Raw genomic sequence first — 12,541 nt, 5'->3', positions numbered from 1 at the left:
TTTCTGTGATGCTGTCCTGTTGTCTGTTGCAGTATAATAAATTTACAGCAAACTTAGTGGTGTAAACAACGATTTTATTATGTTTATGGTTTCTGCTAGTAGGGAATTTGGGCAGGGTATAGAATGGTTGGTTTGTTTCTGCGATGTCAGAGAACTCTGCTAGACTCAAGTGGCTGGGAACGCTGGAATTAACTTGGAGCTACTTCACTTACATTCTGGCTGCTTGACTGGGGTACCTGCAAGGCTGAGCCCGGCTGAGCCTCACTGCACCTACAAGTGCCCTTTTCGTGCATCTTGTGCTTTTGTATAGCATAGTATCTCAGGGTAGTTAGGCTTCTCATGTGGTACCGGGCTCCAAGTTGGATACTGCATGTCCTTTTCCATATGGCTTCTGCCATGGTCTGCTGAAGCAGTCACAAGCCCAGCCAGACTTAAAAGCAGGGGCACAGACCCCAGACCTCTACAGGAGGAGTATCCATGCATTTGCAGCCCTGTTTTGTAACCACTACAGGTACTTCTCTGGTCTTACCTATGTTCCACACTAGTGTCATGTGTTCACATGGGAACCAAGGCAACCATTTAATGTATCTGGCAACCATTTTCAAAATAGTCACATGTTAATGTGAATTGTCAGACACATAAAGTAACCTATAGTTAAAGTGTTTTTTTTTTTTTTTTTAATTTTTTAAAGGATTGGGAGATCCTGCTTGCTTTTATGTTGCTGTAATTTTTATTTTAAATGGACTAATGATGGCATTGTTCTTCATATATGGCACATATTTAAGGTAAGACTATTCATTTTTAATATGTATGGTTTATACTGTATACTAGAATAGTAAGAACATTGAGATAATGATTGACTTATAGTTCAGTTTTATGACAGTGTCATTTCTAATATATCTATTAGTAGATACAAAATTATTTCCCATTTGAATGATTTCACCATTGGCATAGCTGGCCACATTTAAAATGATTTTAAAGGCTTAAGTAGAGCAGGGCGGGGCTATTTGATAAATATTAAATATTCGTGGGCTTTTATACATAAGCAGTGTATGTTGGTTACATAAAATATTGGGAACATAAGGGAAAGGACCATTTATTGTCAAATGGTGTTAGTGACTATTCTGCTAATGTTAAATAGAAATATAGTCCTATACAGATATTTAATAACTGACTTCATTTACTTCATAGTTGAGCAGCATTTCTAAAACTAAAAGATTAGCATATTTTCTGAGTTTTGTGTTTCTATTTCTCCTTTTTTGACCATTCCTACTACTACTTGTTTGAATTATTTTAGCTTCAGAGTATCTTTAGAATTTTCTTTTTTCACTTCTTCCTGATTCTTTGAGGTCCAGGAGTATAGCGTATGTATGTAATTTTCAATTTGGGTTAACGCATGTGAATCTGCTATTATCCTGTTGTCTTCTTTGCTTTGGAAGTGTGGCATTTTCAGTTTAGTACCTCAAAGATCTCTTGCATCCTAGCTCAGTGTCTGAGTATATACCAGTTGCTTGATAAATACTTGTCAAATGAGGAAGCTATTAGATATATTTGCATAAAGATATAAGATACTTTGATGCTAATATTTCTGACTTTGCTCTAAGTAAGTTCTTTGAATTACATAATTAGGGGAGACCGAAATGAAAATTCTTGATTAAAAGATGATGTGAAGAATTTTGTTTTTGAAACAAGATACATAGAACTAATTTAACAGAATTATCTGGTAAGCAGGAGAGGAAGCTGACATTTGAAGGAAAGCAAAGCCAGGGTGCTTTGTCTCATGAAAAGCCAAAGTTAGATGAGTTTGGGGGGAATCTATTCATTTTGCTGAGTAGTACCCAGCTGTCTTTATTGCATTTGGGAGATCAGAGTTTAAGAGAAGTTAAAACATGGAACATGACATTCTTACTAAATTGCTAACCTATAGTTCTGCTCTTTTTTAATTGAAAGAAGAATTTCTAAACATTAAAAGTAAGCATGCAGTATCATTTTCTTATAATGCTTACTATAACAATTATTTCAGAGGTTGAAGACACAATATCTGCTGCAGTGAATATGAGACTCTGGTTTTGGTTGAGGGATTTTTGGTGCTTTGGGCCCTGGCCAGAAATTTTTTAGTCTGTGGAGAGCAGTATTCTCCCTCCATGTTCATTTGTTCAGTCTGCACCTGAAGTGCATACTAAGTGGTCTCTTTTTGAGACTGCACGTTTGGGTTCTGAGAGCATGGTGGTGGGGTGAGGTTGGAGATGGCAGCAGGGTGGATGTGTGTCAGTTGAAGATAGACTGCAAGGATAAAGCTTTCAGTTCTGGAGGCAGGAGACATTTGTTCTGTGTGGAGCAGTTGATCTAGCTCTGTCTTGGAGGATCAGAGCATTTTGGATAGGTGGAGGAGAAAAGAACCCTGGGGAGAAGCAGAGGTGGACATTTTGGGATAGGGAGTGGGTAGAAAGCAGATCAGGTTTCGTGGGATACAAATGACTGAGGAGGCATTGTGGAAGATCAGATTGGAGCAAAGAGTTGGGCTGGTTGTTGAATGACCTTAATGCCAGACTGGAAACCTCTTCCAAAGCAAGTGCAGGAAATCAGCAATGTGACCAATAGAGGGACAAGATTCAAAGCTGAGCTATGAACTCATGTGACCTTTGACACCCACCTCACCCCAAAGTCAACCAGTGACCAATTCAGTAGTCTGTCAAACAGGAGGGTGTTACCTCATAGGGGATTTTAAGATCAGTTTAGTGAGTTGGGACCAGCAATTCCTACTTAGGTGAAAAAAATATATAAATAATAACGCATACCGTACTTTATAAAATAGGTGTCATTTAGAGAAACTTCTGTTTGTTACTTATTGTATATATGTATATACATGTATGTGTGCTGAGTTGTGGTGTAAAGTCTTATTTCTTACTGTAGTTTTAGGCTAAAAAAAAAACAAAAACAATAACTGTAGACCGCTCACTGCTTGGGGTAGCGGGAGGGAGTGACTTTACCTTAAGAGGATTTGGGTCTTTCCAAATAGCTGTCTCTGGTTCTTCTCCCAGCTCTGAGTGCTGGGTCCTGTTTCAGCCGCACCCATTTTACTGCTCTGAGCCCAGCTGGCCCCTTTGGTGTTGTCTGACTCTTGTACCTTGGTGGCCTACCCTCTGGAGCTGTGCTTGGGTAGAGACCACACTAGTGTCACATATTTTCATTTCCCTGCATAATCTCTTTAGTCCTGTCTAAACACATCCTAAAATCTAGAATCTTCCAAGCCTTAGCCATCCCCAACTGATCATTGTGGAGTCACTTTTATTCTCTTGACAGTTATACTGCACCCTGGGGGCCCAAGTGTATAAATTATATTCTAGTAGGGAGCCTTGGTTTATACTACGGTGAATCAAGTCTTCTATCACTTTTTCTATGATTGTTTTTTCATTGCATTTTTAAATGTTCTTGACATGAATATTTTTTAGAAGTCTCAAATTACTAGGTAGTTCTTAATGTTTCCTTCCTTGATTGTTAGGTTTGTCACCCTTCTAATTTTATAAAGTGGGATAAAGCTGCAGACTTCTTAACATGTGGGTTAAGAATAAAGGGGAGGATATCTTCGATTGAATTTAGAATCTTTTTATAAAAACTATGTTTCTATTGAGAAATGAAAGTTGAAATTTCTTGAGCAGATTAGAAGTTTATAGGCAAATTGAGTATGATGTTTTAAAATCCAGAAGTATATTTGTTTTAAAATAATACATATATAAGTTTTCTGAGGTCAAGTAAGCCAGTTCATTTCACCAGAAATGGAAGTGGAAGGGGAAACAGAAAACATATACAAGCGGTGAAATGGAGCTGGGCTGCCAAGCTCTGACTTGAGGAGATGAAGTAAGATGTTTTTGCAAACCCGACCTATTCATAATATACCTTTTTGTCTGGAATTCTCAGTATTTTAGTATTTCTTCAAAATACCTATTGTTAATTATTTTCTAAAAGCTGTGTTTGTTAAGTCATAGTTACAGTTATGTATTTCATAAGATAATCTGAAATTTCTCAGCTTCAGACTAACAGTTTCTGGGTGCCAGTTTCTCAAGACCCCACATCTCTCTGTTCTGCAGGGAGGTTGGAACATGTGAGAGTAGTTAGCAGGTGGTTAGGAAAGCCCTCATTGCTTCTTGGAGAAACTCATTCGTTCCTGAGAGATGGAATTCTCTTATTGATAAATGCCAAAAGCTTTTCTTGTTGGACCTGAAGGGCAGATGTCATGCAAGTAATATTAATCCTTTTCTTCTTTGTTGTTTGATTTTAGTATTATTCTGGAAATTGAGATTGTTAAGTAAGAATAGTTTGGATGGTATATATAACTATTTATTCACCCTGAAGCTATGGTGTGCTGGTAAATGTTTAACAGGCAGCTCTCTGGAAAAAAATACATATTAAATAAAATTTATTATAAATTTTATTGATATAAAAGATGTATACAAATAATAAGAGAGTTTCTAAACAGGATTTCTTTTTTCTTTTTTCTAAATAGCTCACCAGAGATACTCTGACTAGTTAAATAAAAGAGGGATGTGGTCCTGGGATACAGAGATCTTGTTGGAATTAGGGAACAGGAAACAATTATTTGGGCTTAATAAAAACTCAAACTGGGAATTTGAAAGGCCTTTTACCCAAGGAGGCCTAGCCTGTCCATATCATCTCACTCTCCTTTTCACTCCTACTGGATTGTCTTCTGTCTCTGTTACTTCTCTGATAGAGGTGTCTGTCTGGCTGTGTGTGTGTGTGCTCCAGAAGTACATCTGTTTCACAGGTTTGTTGGCTTTAATCATTTTGCCTTCCTTTGAAGTTTAGAGGAATTCAAAACAAACCTTGAATATTTCTATCAGTGGAAAACTAGTATAGGACAGAATTAGCCCTGAAAGAAGGATGTCCCTTAGAAGATGTGTTTTTGTTTTAGGGCTCATCCCCCTATTGGTTTTATAGAGTTCATCCCTACTTGTACAAAGTAGTTATTCTTTGTCACTGTCCTTCAGCCTGTCTTTTTCTTGATTCCTCCCCTTCTGCTAAGGAATGTCTCTTCATTTTCCTCTCAGAGGACAAAATGGAAACAAGATTTTTTGGTTGGACTACTGCTTGGGTGTCCTTGTCACCCCAGTCTAATCTTCCTGTTCCTTCCGCTACTGCAGTCTGGCCTCACCGTGGTGAGAATGTGGTCCCATCCGCCTGTACCGCCAGCCGCTCCTGTGGAGATTATCTGGCAGCCAGGCCAAGCCATGCTTTTGTCTGGTTTTAGTCTGAGGATGGTACAGTGATGACATGAAGCTCTTCAGGGTTTCCACAGAGGAGCGCCGTGCCCAGCGCTTTCGTGCTTGGTTATGGCCGCCGCCATCTTTAGAGTTTCTGTAGAGAGGTGTGGAAGCTGTAGCTGAAGGATGGACAAAAATCCTTTCCCCACAGTTCATAAGACAAGAAATAGAATCGTTAAGCACCTCATTTTGAGTATGATTTTTAGATCATGTTATAGAATCTTTGAGCCCTTTTCCATTCAGTGTTCTCCAGGGTGCCCAGAAAATACCTCTTTCTGGTTTTGAGGCTCTTTCAGCATTTGGCTTTCTATTCTAGATTAAGCATCATCTGAGCACATCTTCTGTAGGAAACAGTGCTGCTGCTGCTCCTAAGTCGCTTCAGTCGTGTCTGACTCTGTGCGACCCCATAGACGGCAGCCCACCAGGCTCCGCCGTCCCTGGGATTCTCCAGTCAAGAACACTGGAGGGGGCTGCCATTTCCTTCTCCAGTGCATGAAAGAGAAAAGTGAAAGTGAAGTCGCTCAGTCATGTCCGACTCTTTGCGACCCATGGACTGCAGCCCACCAGGCTCCTCTGTCCATGGGATTTTCCAGGCGAGAGTCCTGGAGTGGGGTGCCATTGCCTCCTCCGAGAAAACAGTGAGCAGTGAGTAAAGCTGTTCTGAGGCCACCTGTGCTGCCTGTTACCTCTCCAGACCCTGCTGTCTCCCTGGGCTTTTGTTTGTTGTTCTCCATGGAGAATACTTTTACTGAACTTTACTTTTAGGGCTTTATAAGAAACAGCTATATGAAACCCCTTATTTTATGTTTCATGCATCTCTGTGATTATCTACTATAGTACCCACTATCCTCTCTTAAAAAAGTAATAAGATGTAGTATTTTATTTCCTTTGGTGATGAATAAGAATGTCTTTTTTCATGTTACCTGGGAAATTTTTATGATTGTTTTACTTATAGTTCTTTGTCCAGTGAAAATCAGCAAGTTCCCAAATAAGTTTATTGAGCTATTTTTTCTTTTTTATTCTCTTCTACAGCTGGGTATGAGACTTATTGGTGTGATTTGAAAGTTAATTGTCGTTATTTTCTGTGTTGGCTTTTGTAGTGAAATGAAGCACCAGCCCCTTGCCCTGTCTGTCCCCATCGCCCATCCATTTCTTTGTCCAGAGGAATCACTTTCAGACAGTAGTCCATATTTATGTTGTTATGACCATATAAATATCGCACGCTGCTTAGTTGCGTGCTCTGCTCTGTGCTTGGCCCGCTGAGTGGTGTCTGACTCTCTGTGACCCCGTGGAGCGCAGCCCGCCAGGCTCTTCTGTCCATGGAATGTTCCAGGCAAGAATACTGGAGTGGGATGCCATTTCCTCCTCCAGGGGATCTTCCCGACCCAGGGATCAAACCTGCCTCTCTTGTGTCTCTTACTTTGGCAGGCAGATTCTTTACTGCTGTCCCTCCTGGGAAGCCCTGCGTCTGGCAGGTTAAATAATTGTTTACATGGAAACATTTTTTTTCTTGTAATTAAGAGTCATCTGTTATTTTGTTTTCCTTCACTTTTTGTATACCGATTAATTATAAACCACAAGTAAACTGTAAAACAATTTATGTGTTGCCAAATATATAAAATTTACCATTTCAGTTCTCCCACTCCTAAACCTTGGGGCCTGTCTCCCCGAACCCTGTGTCTTTTGATTCCACACTATACGGTCATTAGTTTGACTGGTTGTAGAAAAGTTCATTTGGGTTTTTCCTAAAAAACCTGAATAAACTTTTTGGCCAACTCAGTACTTTGGTTTTCTTCAGACTTTATTCCGCTGTCTTCTAAGATTCACTGTATTTTCAAAATTAGGTGCTGTTCTGACATCAGTTCCTTTTGTACCTGGTTCATGTTTTCTCTCTGGCAGCTTTTGGATTCTTTTTTCCATGTCTTAAATAAAGGTTATGATGTAGTAGATTTTGTTTCATTCTTTATATCAGATACTCTAAAGGCTTTGTTCCTCTGCACATGTGCATTCTTCTGGGGGAAACTTTCTATATTATTTCTTTGATGACTTTCTCTTCTCCATTGTCTCGTTTCCTCAAAATCCTATTGTTTGGATAGGGGACTCTTGGATTGAAATAAAATTTTATGTTTTTTTCTCCCCTCCCTTATTTTACCTTTTATGTTTTACTGTAGTTTCTATGAAATTTCCAGCTCTTCTAAAGAGTTCTGAGCTTGAAGTTTTATTTTGTTTTTTTTCCATTGTCTCTCACCTGCAGATCCTCCTTCAATTTGTATTGTGAGAAAAGCCTGGCCATTCTTTTGTAGATCATAGCTACTTATCAGAAAATGCCTTTTCTTTCACATGAGAAACCAACCAGTCACAGAGTGCAAAGAAAATCCTCTTCTGGTTTTCTGTTCTTTTGTTATCTTCTTTGGCCATTGGAGATTCATAGTGGCTTCCTTGATACTAGAATTTTTTTTTTTTTTCGGAACTACTTTATTTATTTCTAAATAGGTTCCAGACACCTTGAGGACCTGGAAGATTAGTCTGTAGTCAGACCTCCCTTTTAATTTTGCTTAATGCCCTCCTTTCTTCCCTGGTAGCTTGGCTGGTAAAGAATTCGCCTGCAGTGTGGGAGACCTGGAATCAATCCCTGGGTTGTGAAGATCCCCCAGAGAAGGGAATGGCTACCCGCTCCAGTATCCTGGCCTGGAGAATTACATGGACTGTATAGTCCATGGGGTCACAAAGAGTTGGACACAACTGAGCGACTTTGACTTTTACTTTCTGTCCTGAAGTGAATAGTCACAGTTAATATGACCAGTTTTCATACATGTCCTTCTAATGACCCAACCCAAGTCACCTATGAAGTGATGCAGTAGTTTTTTCTTTTTTTTTCTTTTTAGGCTCTGTGGCAGAACTAAGTTTTTATATCAAGACTTTACTCCTCCCTAGCCCTTCACCTGTTTTAAGGAAAAGTTGAATTTCTTATCCTTTATGCTAATTTTGCTTTTACTTGACGTTTTTTGTTCTTCATTAATGAATCAGCATTTACTGTTTACACAGGGTGGAATTTTGGTTTAAAATGTGTCTTAAATAGACTGTGAATTGTATCACCTCAAACTTTTCCAGTTCCATGTTTTTTGGTTTTTGTTTTTGAATGTTCTATTAGCTTGGTGGGCTAACACATCTTTAATCATTTGGTATAACAGTTGTATATGAATATTTAAAAGATAAGTATTTCTCTTCAGCATGCATAAATTGATGAAAGTTATTAGTTGAAAATATTGGTGTCTTTTCTACAGAATCTGCCTCCTCTTGTGTCATTATCTCAGCAAATGACACTAACTGCACAGCTTGTTGCTCAAGTCTGAGCCTGAGAAGATATCCATAACTATCCCCTTTTGTTACCTCTGACATCCAAGTAGTCACAAAATCCCATTGGTTTCTTTATTCAGAATATCTCTAGCATTCCTGTACTTCTTTCTTTTCCCCCCAGCATTCTGTCTCCCTGGGACAGTCTGACATTCTCTCTCTCTCTGGGATCCCCCAGCATCACTCTTACTAAGACACCATGGTATTCTCTCTTAGGCATCTCTCTTCCTAGAATCTCTTCTTCTGCCATCAGTCCTATTCCCCACCAGGCTATTTTACTCACTGCAGTCACTGTGATTTCATTTGAGGGACTATAACAAGTACAGTGCAACTGGAGCACAGGTTTTGGGGTAGAAGGAAGAATAGTGAAAGGGATCTGGAGGTATATGCACAACCAGATCCCACACAGCATCCTAGACATGTTTAGGTGTTCGAACTTCCTCCAGAGAACAGTGGAATGCCAGTGAAGGATTGAGCGGATAGTTAGTGTCATTGTGTTCATTTATTTGTAACAATGGCATAATGTGGAGAATATACTGTGGGAGGCATGAGCATGGATGCACAGCCTGATGAAGCTGTGCGTGAAGCTGTTCCAGTTGTCCATGGGGAAGGGGGTGGTGGCCGGAGCTACTTTAGAGGGGGTGGGATGGAGAGAAGCGGACGGTCTCTGAGATATGTGGGAGGCATAGTTGATGAGGATTTGTGATTGACAGGTTTTAAAATTTTTGTTTTATAATTTTAGGACAGCACAGGTTTGCACATTGGTATAATATTCTCCAGTGGTGCTCGGCCGAGGGTTAAGAAACTCGGTGTGCCTTTGAGGTGGGAGAAAGCTGTGAATAACGGGAATGCGCTCGACTGTTGGGAGATGAGAGCTCTGAAGAGAGCATGTGAGAGAAATGAGCTCTGATGTGCCGGGTTTAGTGAAGATGACAATAGAGGAGACTGCTGGCCTCACCTCTGGGCCTGGAGCCATGTAGGAGCCTGACAGAGTGCCTTTCCCAGCAGAGTGAGGTTTCAAGGCAGGAGGGGAAGGAAGCATCTGGGTAGAGGCTGAGCTGATGGGGAGGAAGTTGTGCATCATGGAGTGGAGGTCCCAGTACCAGTGACAGGAAATGTATGTTTAACCACAGGGTTCCCCAAAATGAATGCCAGAAGTGTTTTGATTGAAGACTTTTCATGTTTTCGCTTACTCTAAAGATACCTTTTGAATCTCTGCCTTAGGAGAGGCTCAGTATTTGGCACTGCAACAGCTGCAGTGATGTATCAAGAAGTTCACAATCTTGTAAATAAAACTCTTTTTCTTGGTCCTAGCAGACAAAGTTAAATTAAAGGCATTGATTATTTGCTTATAACAGACTGGCAGGACCAAGCTGAGAACTTTTCTTAGCCCTCCTGATTCTCATTCTCTTTCTCACCTTTTACTTTCTCTTTTCTTAATGTTCAAAATATCCCTGCCCCTAAGAGAGGGCTTCCCTGGTGGCTCAGTGGTAAAGAACCCGCCTGCCAAACAGTAGTCGCGGGTTCCATCCCTGGATCAGGAAGATCCCCTGGAGGAGGAAATGGCAACCCACTCCTGTATTCTTGCCTGGAGAATTCCATGGACAGAATCCCATGGCGGGCTACAGTCCGTGGGGTTGCAAAGAGTCATGCACGACTTAGTGACTAAACAATAAAACAGTTCAAGGGAGGATGCTCAGCTCTCAGTCAGGTCTGGTGGGTTAGCAGATGCTGAGGCTTACATCTCAAACTCGAGACTTGAAATCCTCTTGATTGATTTGTTTCTAAATTACTCTTTCATATTCTCCTTTTTAAGCATTTATACAAGCATAATTTAATATCAGGCTTCCCTGGTGGCATAGAGGTAAAGAATATGCCTACAATGCAAGAGATGGGGGTTTGATCTCTGGGTCGGGAAGATCCCCTGGAGAAGGAAATGGGAACCCACTCCAGTAGTCTGGCCTGGGAAACCTCATGGACAGAGGAACCTGGCAGGCTGCAGTCTGTAGGGTCGGAAAAGAGTTGGACACCACCTAATGACTAAACAACAATGATTACTTTCGTTTCTTTATTTTGAACTTTGCATGTTTCATAATTCTTTGGTATATAGAGGTAAAAACCACAATGATTAACAGAGCCTACCAAAATGTGATGACTGGTTTAAATCCACTTTACAGAAAGATTTGGGGAAGAAGAAAATTATAAGATTATTAAACATTAGAATTGATAAATATTTTTAAGGTTTTTTATGTTCTTATCCTCTTATTTTATATCTAAGGAAATTAAGGTCCAGAAGGTTAATTGGGATGTATGAATAACTGTGGTAAATGTTTACCAAGCTTAGAATGCTTTAAAATTTGCACAATAGGAGCTTTCATATTTTCTGACAGTTGGTGGTAATATTGCAGAAGAAACTTTTTTTTTTTTAACCACTAGGGAATGCTGAAATAGCAACTAATCAACTGTAATGGGAAAAAAATTAATTTTAGGTATTCTGATTGCTACCTTTTTTCTGTTTAGCAAAATAAAAATGACCTATGTGATAGTCTTTAAGCATCAGAGGGTAGGAAGTTAAACACTGGAACACTGATTTGGATTTATTGCATATCATTTCCTAATGGTTGGAACTTAGAACATTCCTTGTAGATAAGCAAAGTTTATTCTCTGGTCTTGTCTATGCAGAGCCACAATATATCAGAAAATCTGCCTCTCTGCCTGGTTAAGCAAAGCTGTCTGTAATCATAAAAGATGCTGCACTATAATCTTATTATAGGAGAACACTGTAAAATTTTGAGATGGGGAAGACCTTCACAGACAAGCCAGGAAATGCAGAAGGAAAAAAGAAAAAAATATTGACCTTTTACTATAAAATTAGCTACATAAAGTTAAATTTTTTATTGTAGAGTAAACCATAAGTTATACCAAAAGGTTTTGTCACATATATGACAGTAAAAAATTTATATCCCTGTATTAAAAAGCAGAGACATTACTTTGCCAACAAAGGTCTGTCTAGTCAAGGCTATGGTTTTTCCAGTGGTCATGTATGGATGTGAGAGTTGGACTGTGAAGAAAGCTGAGTGCCGAAAAATTGATGCTTTTGAACTGTGGAGTTGGAGCTCTTGAGAGTCCCTTGGACTGCAAGGAGATCCAACCAGTCCATCCCAAAGGAGATCAGTCCTGGGTGTTCATTGGAAGGACTGATGCTGAAGCTGAAACTCCAATGCTTTGGCCACCTCATGTGAAGAGTTGACTCGTTGGAAAAGACCCTGATACTGGGAGGAATTGAGGGCAGGAGGAGAAGGGGACGACAGAGGATGAAATGGCTGGATGGCATCACCGATGCGATGAACATGTGTTTGAGTAAACTCTGGGAGTTGGTGATGGACAGGGAGGCCTGGCATGCTGGGATTCATGGGGTCGCAAAGAGTTGGACACGAGCGACTGACTGAACTGAATTGAACTGAATCTTTAAATAAATAATCTAAAACAGAAAATCCAATAGAAAAACAGATAAGAATGTGAACAGAACAATTCACAGAAGAGTAAATGAAAGCAAAATGAAACAACCCACTGACATAACGCTTTCTACAAATAGGCAGGAGGAACAAATCAAAATAACAGTGAGAAAAAATCTCCACCCTTCCTATGGGCAAAATGTAAAAGGGTCTGGGCACAGTGGGTTCTGTGTTATAGCGAAATCAACTCCTCATACACTGGTGAGGGTGTGGACTGGAGTGGCTTTTTTGGAAAGTCTGCATTCTTTGAGTTGACAGTCTCACAGGTCTATCTAATAGAAGTAAAAACACTATTTTTTACATGTACAAAGATGTTATTTTATCATTTAAAAAATTATAACAAGGAACTAAAAAACATCTGTATGACCAGTAACAGGGAAAGGGCAGAACAAA

General features: G+C 39.8%; 1 protein-coding gene across 3 annotated transcripts in view; it reads left to right on the top strand.

The window, feature by feature from the left end:
* DPY19L1 (dpy-19 like C-mannosyltransferase 1) overlaps positions 1–12,541 on the top strand; it is a 94,419-nt gene that overhangs the window by 24,218 nt on the left and 57,660 nt on the right. For all 3 annotated transcript variants that reach the window (XM_070468394.1, XM_020889337.2, XM_070468397.1), the window contains exon 6: positions 692–785. In XM_070468394.1, the coding sequence (XP_070324495.1) occupies positions 692–785 (94 nt within the window). The remainder of the gene's footprint in view (positions 1–691; positions 786–12,541) is intronic.

Source organism: Odocoileus virginianus, chromosome 1 (assembly GCF_023699985.2).
Source record: "Odocoileus virginianus isolate 20LAN1187 ecotype Illinois chromosome 1, Ovbor_1.2, whole genome shotgun sequence".
NCBI lineage: Eukaryota > Metazoa > Chordata > Mammalia > Artiodactyla > Cervidae > Odocoileus > Odocoileus virginianus.
The sequence above is the reverse complement of the archived record's forward strand: the minus strand, read 5'-3'. Positions and strand labels throughout refer to the sequence as shown.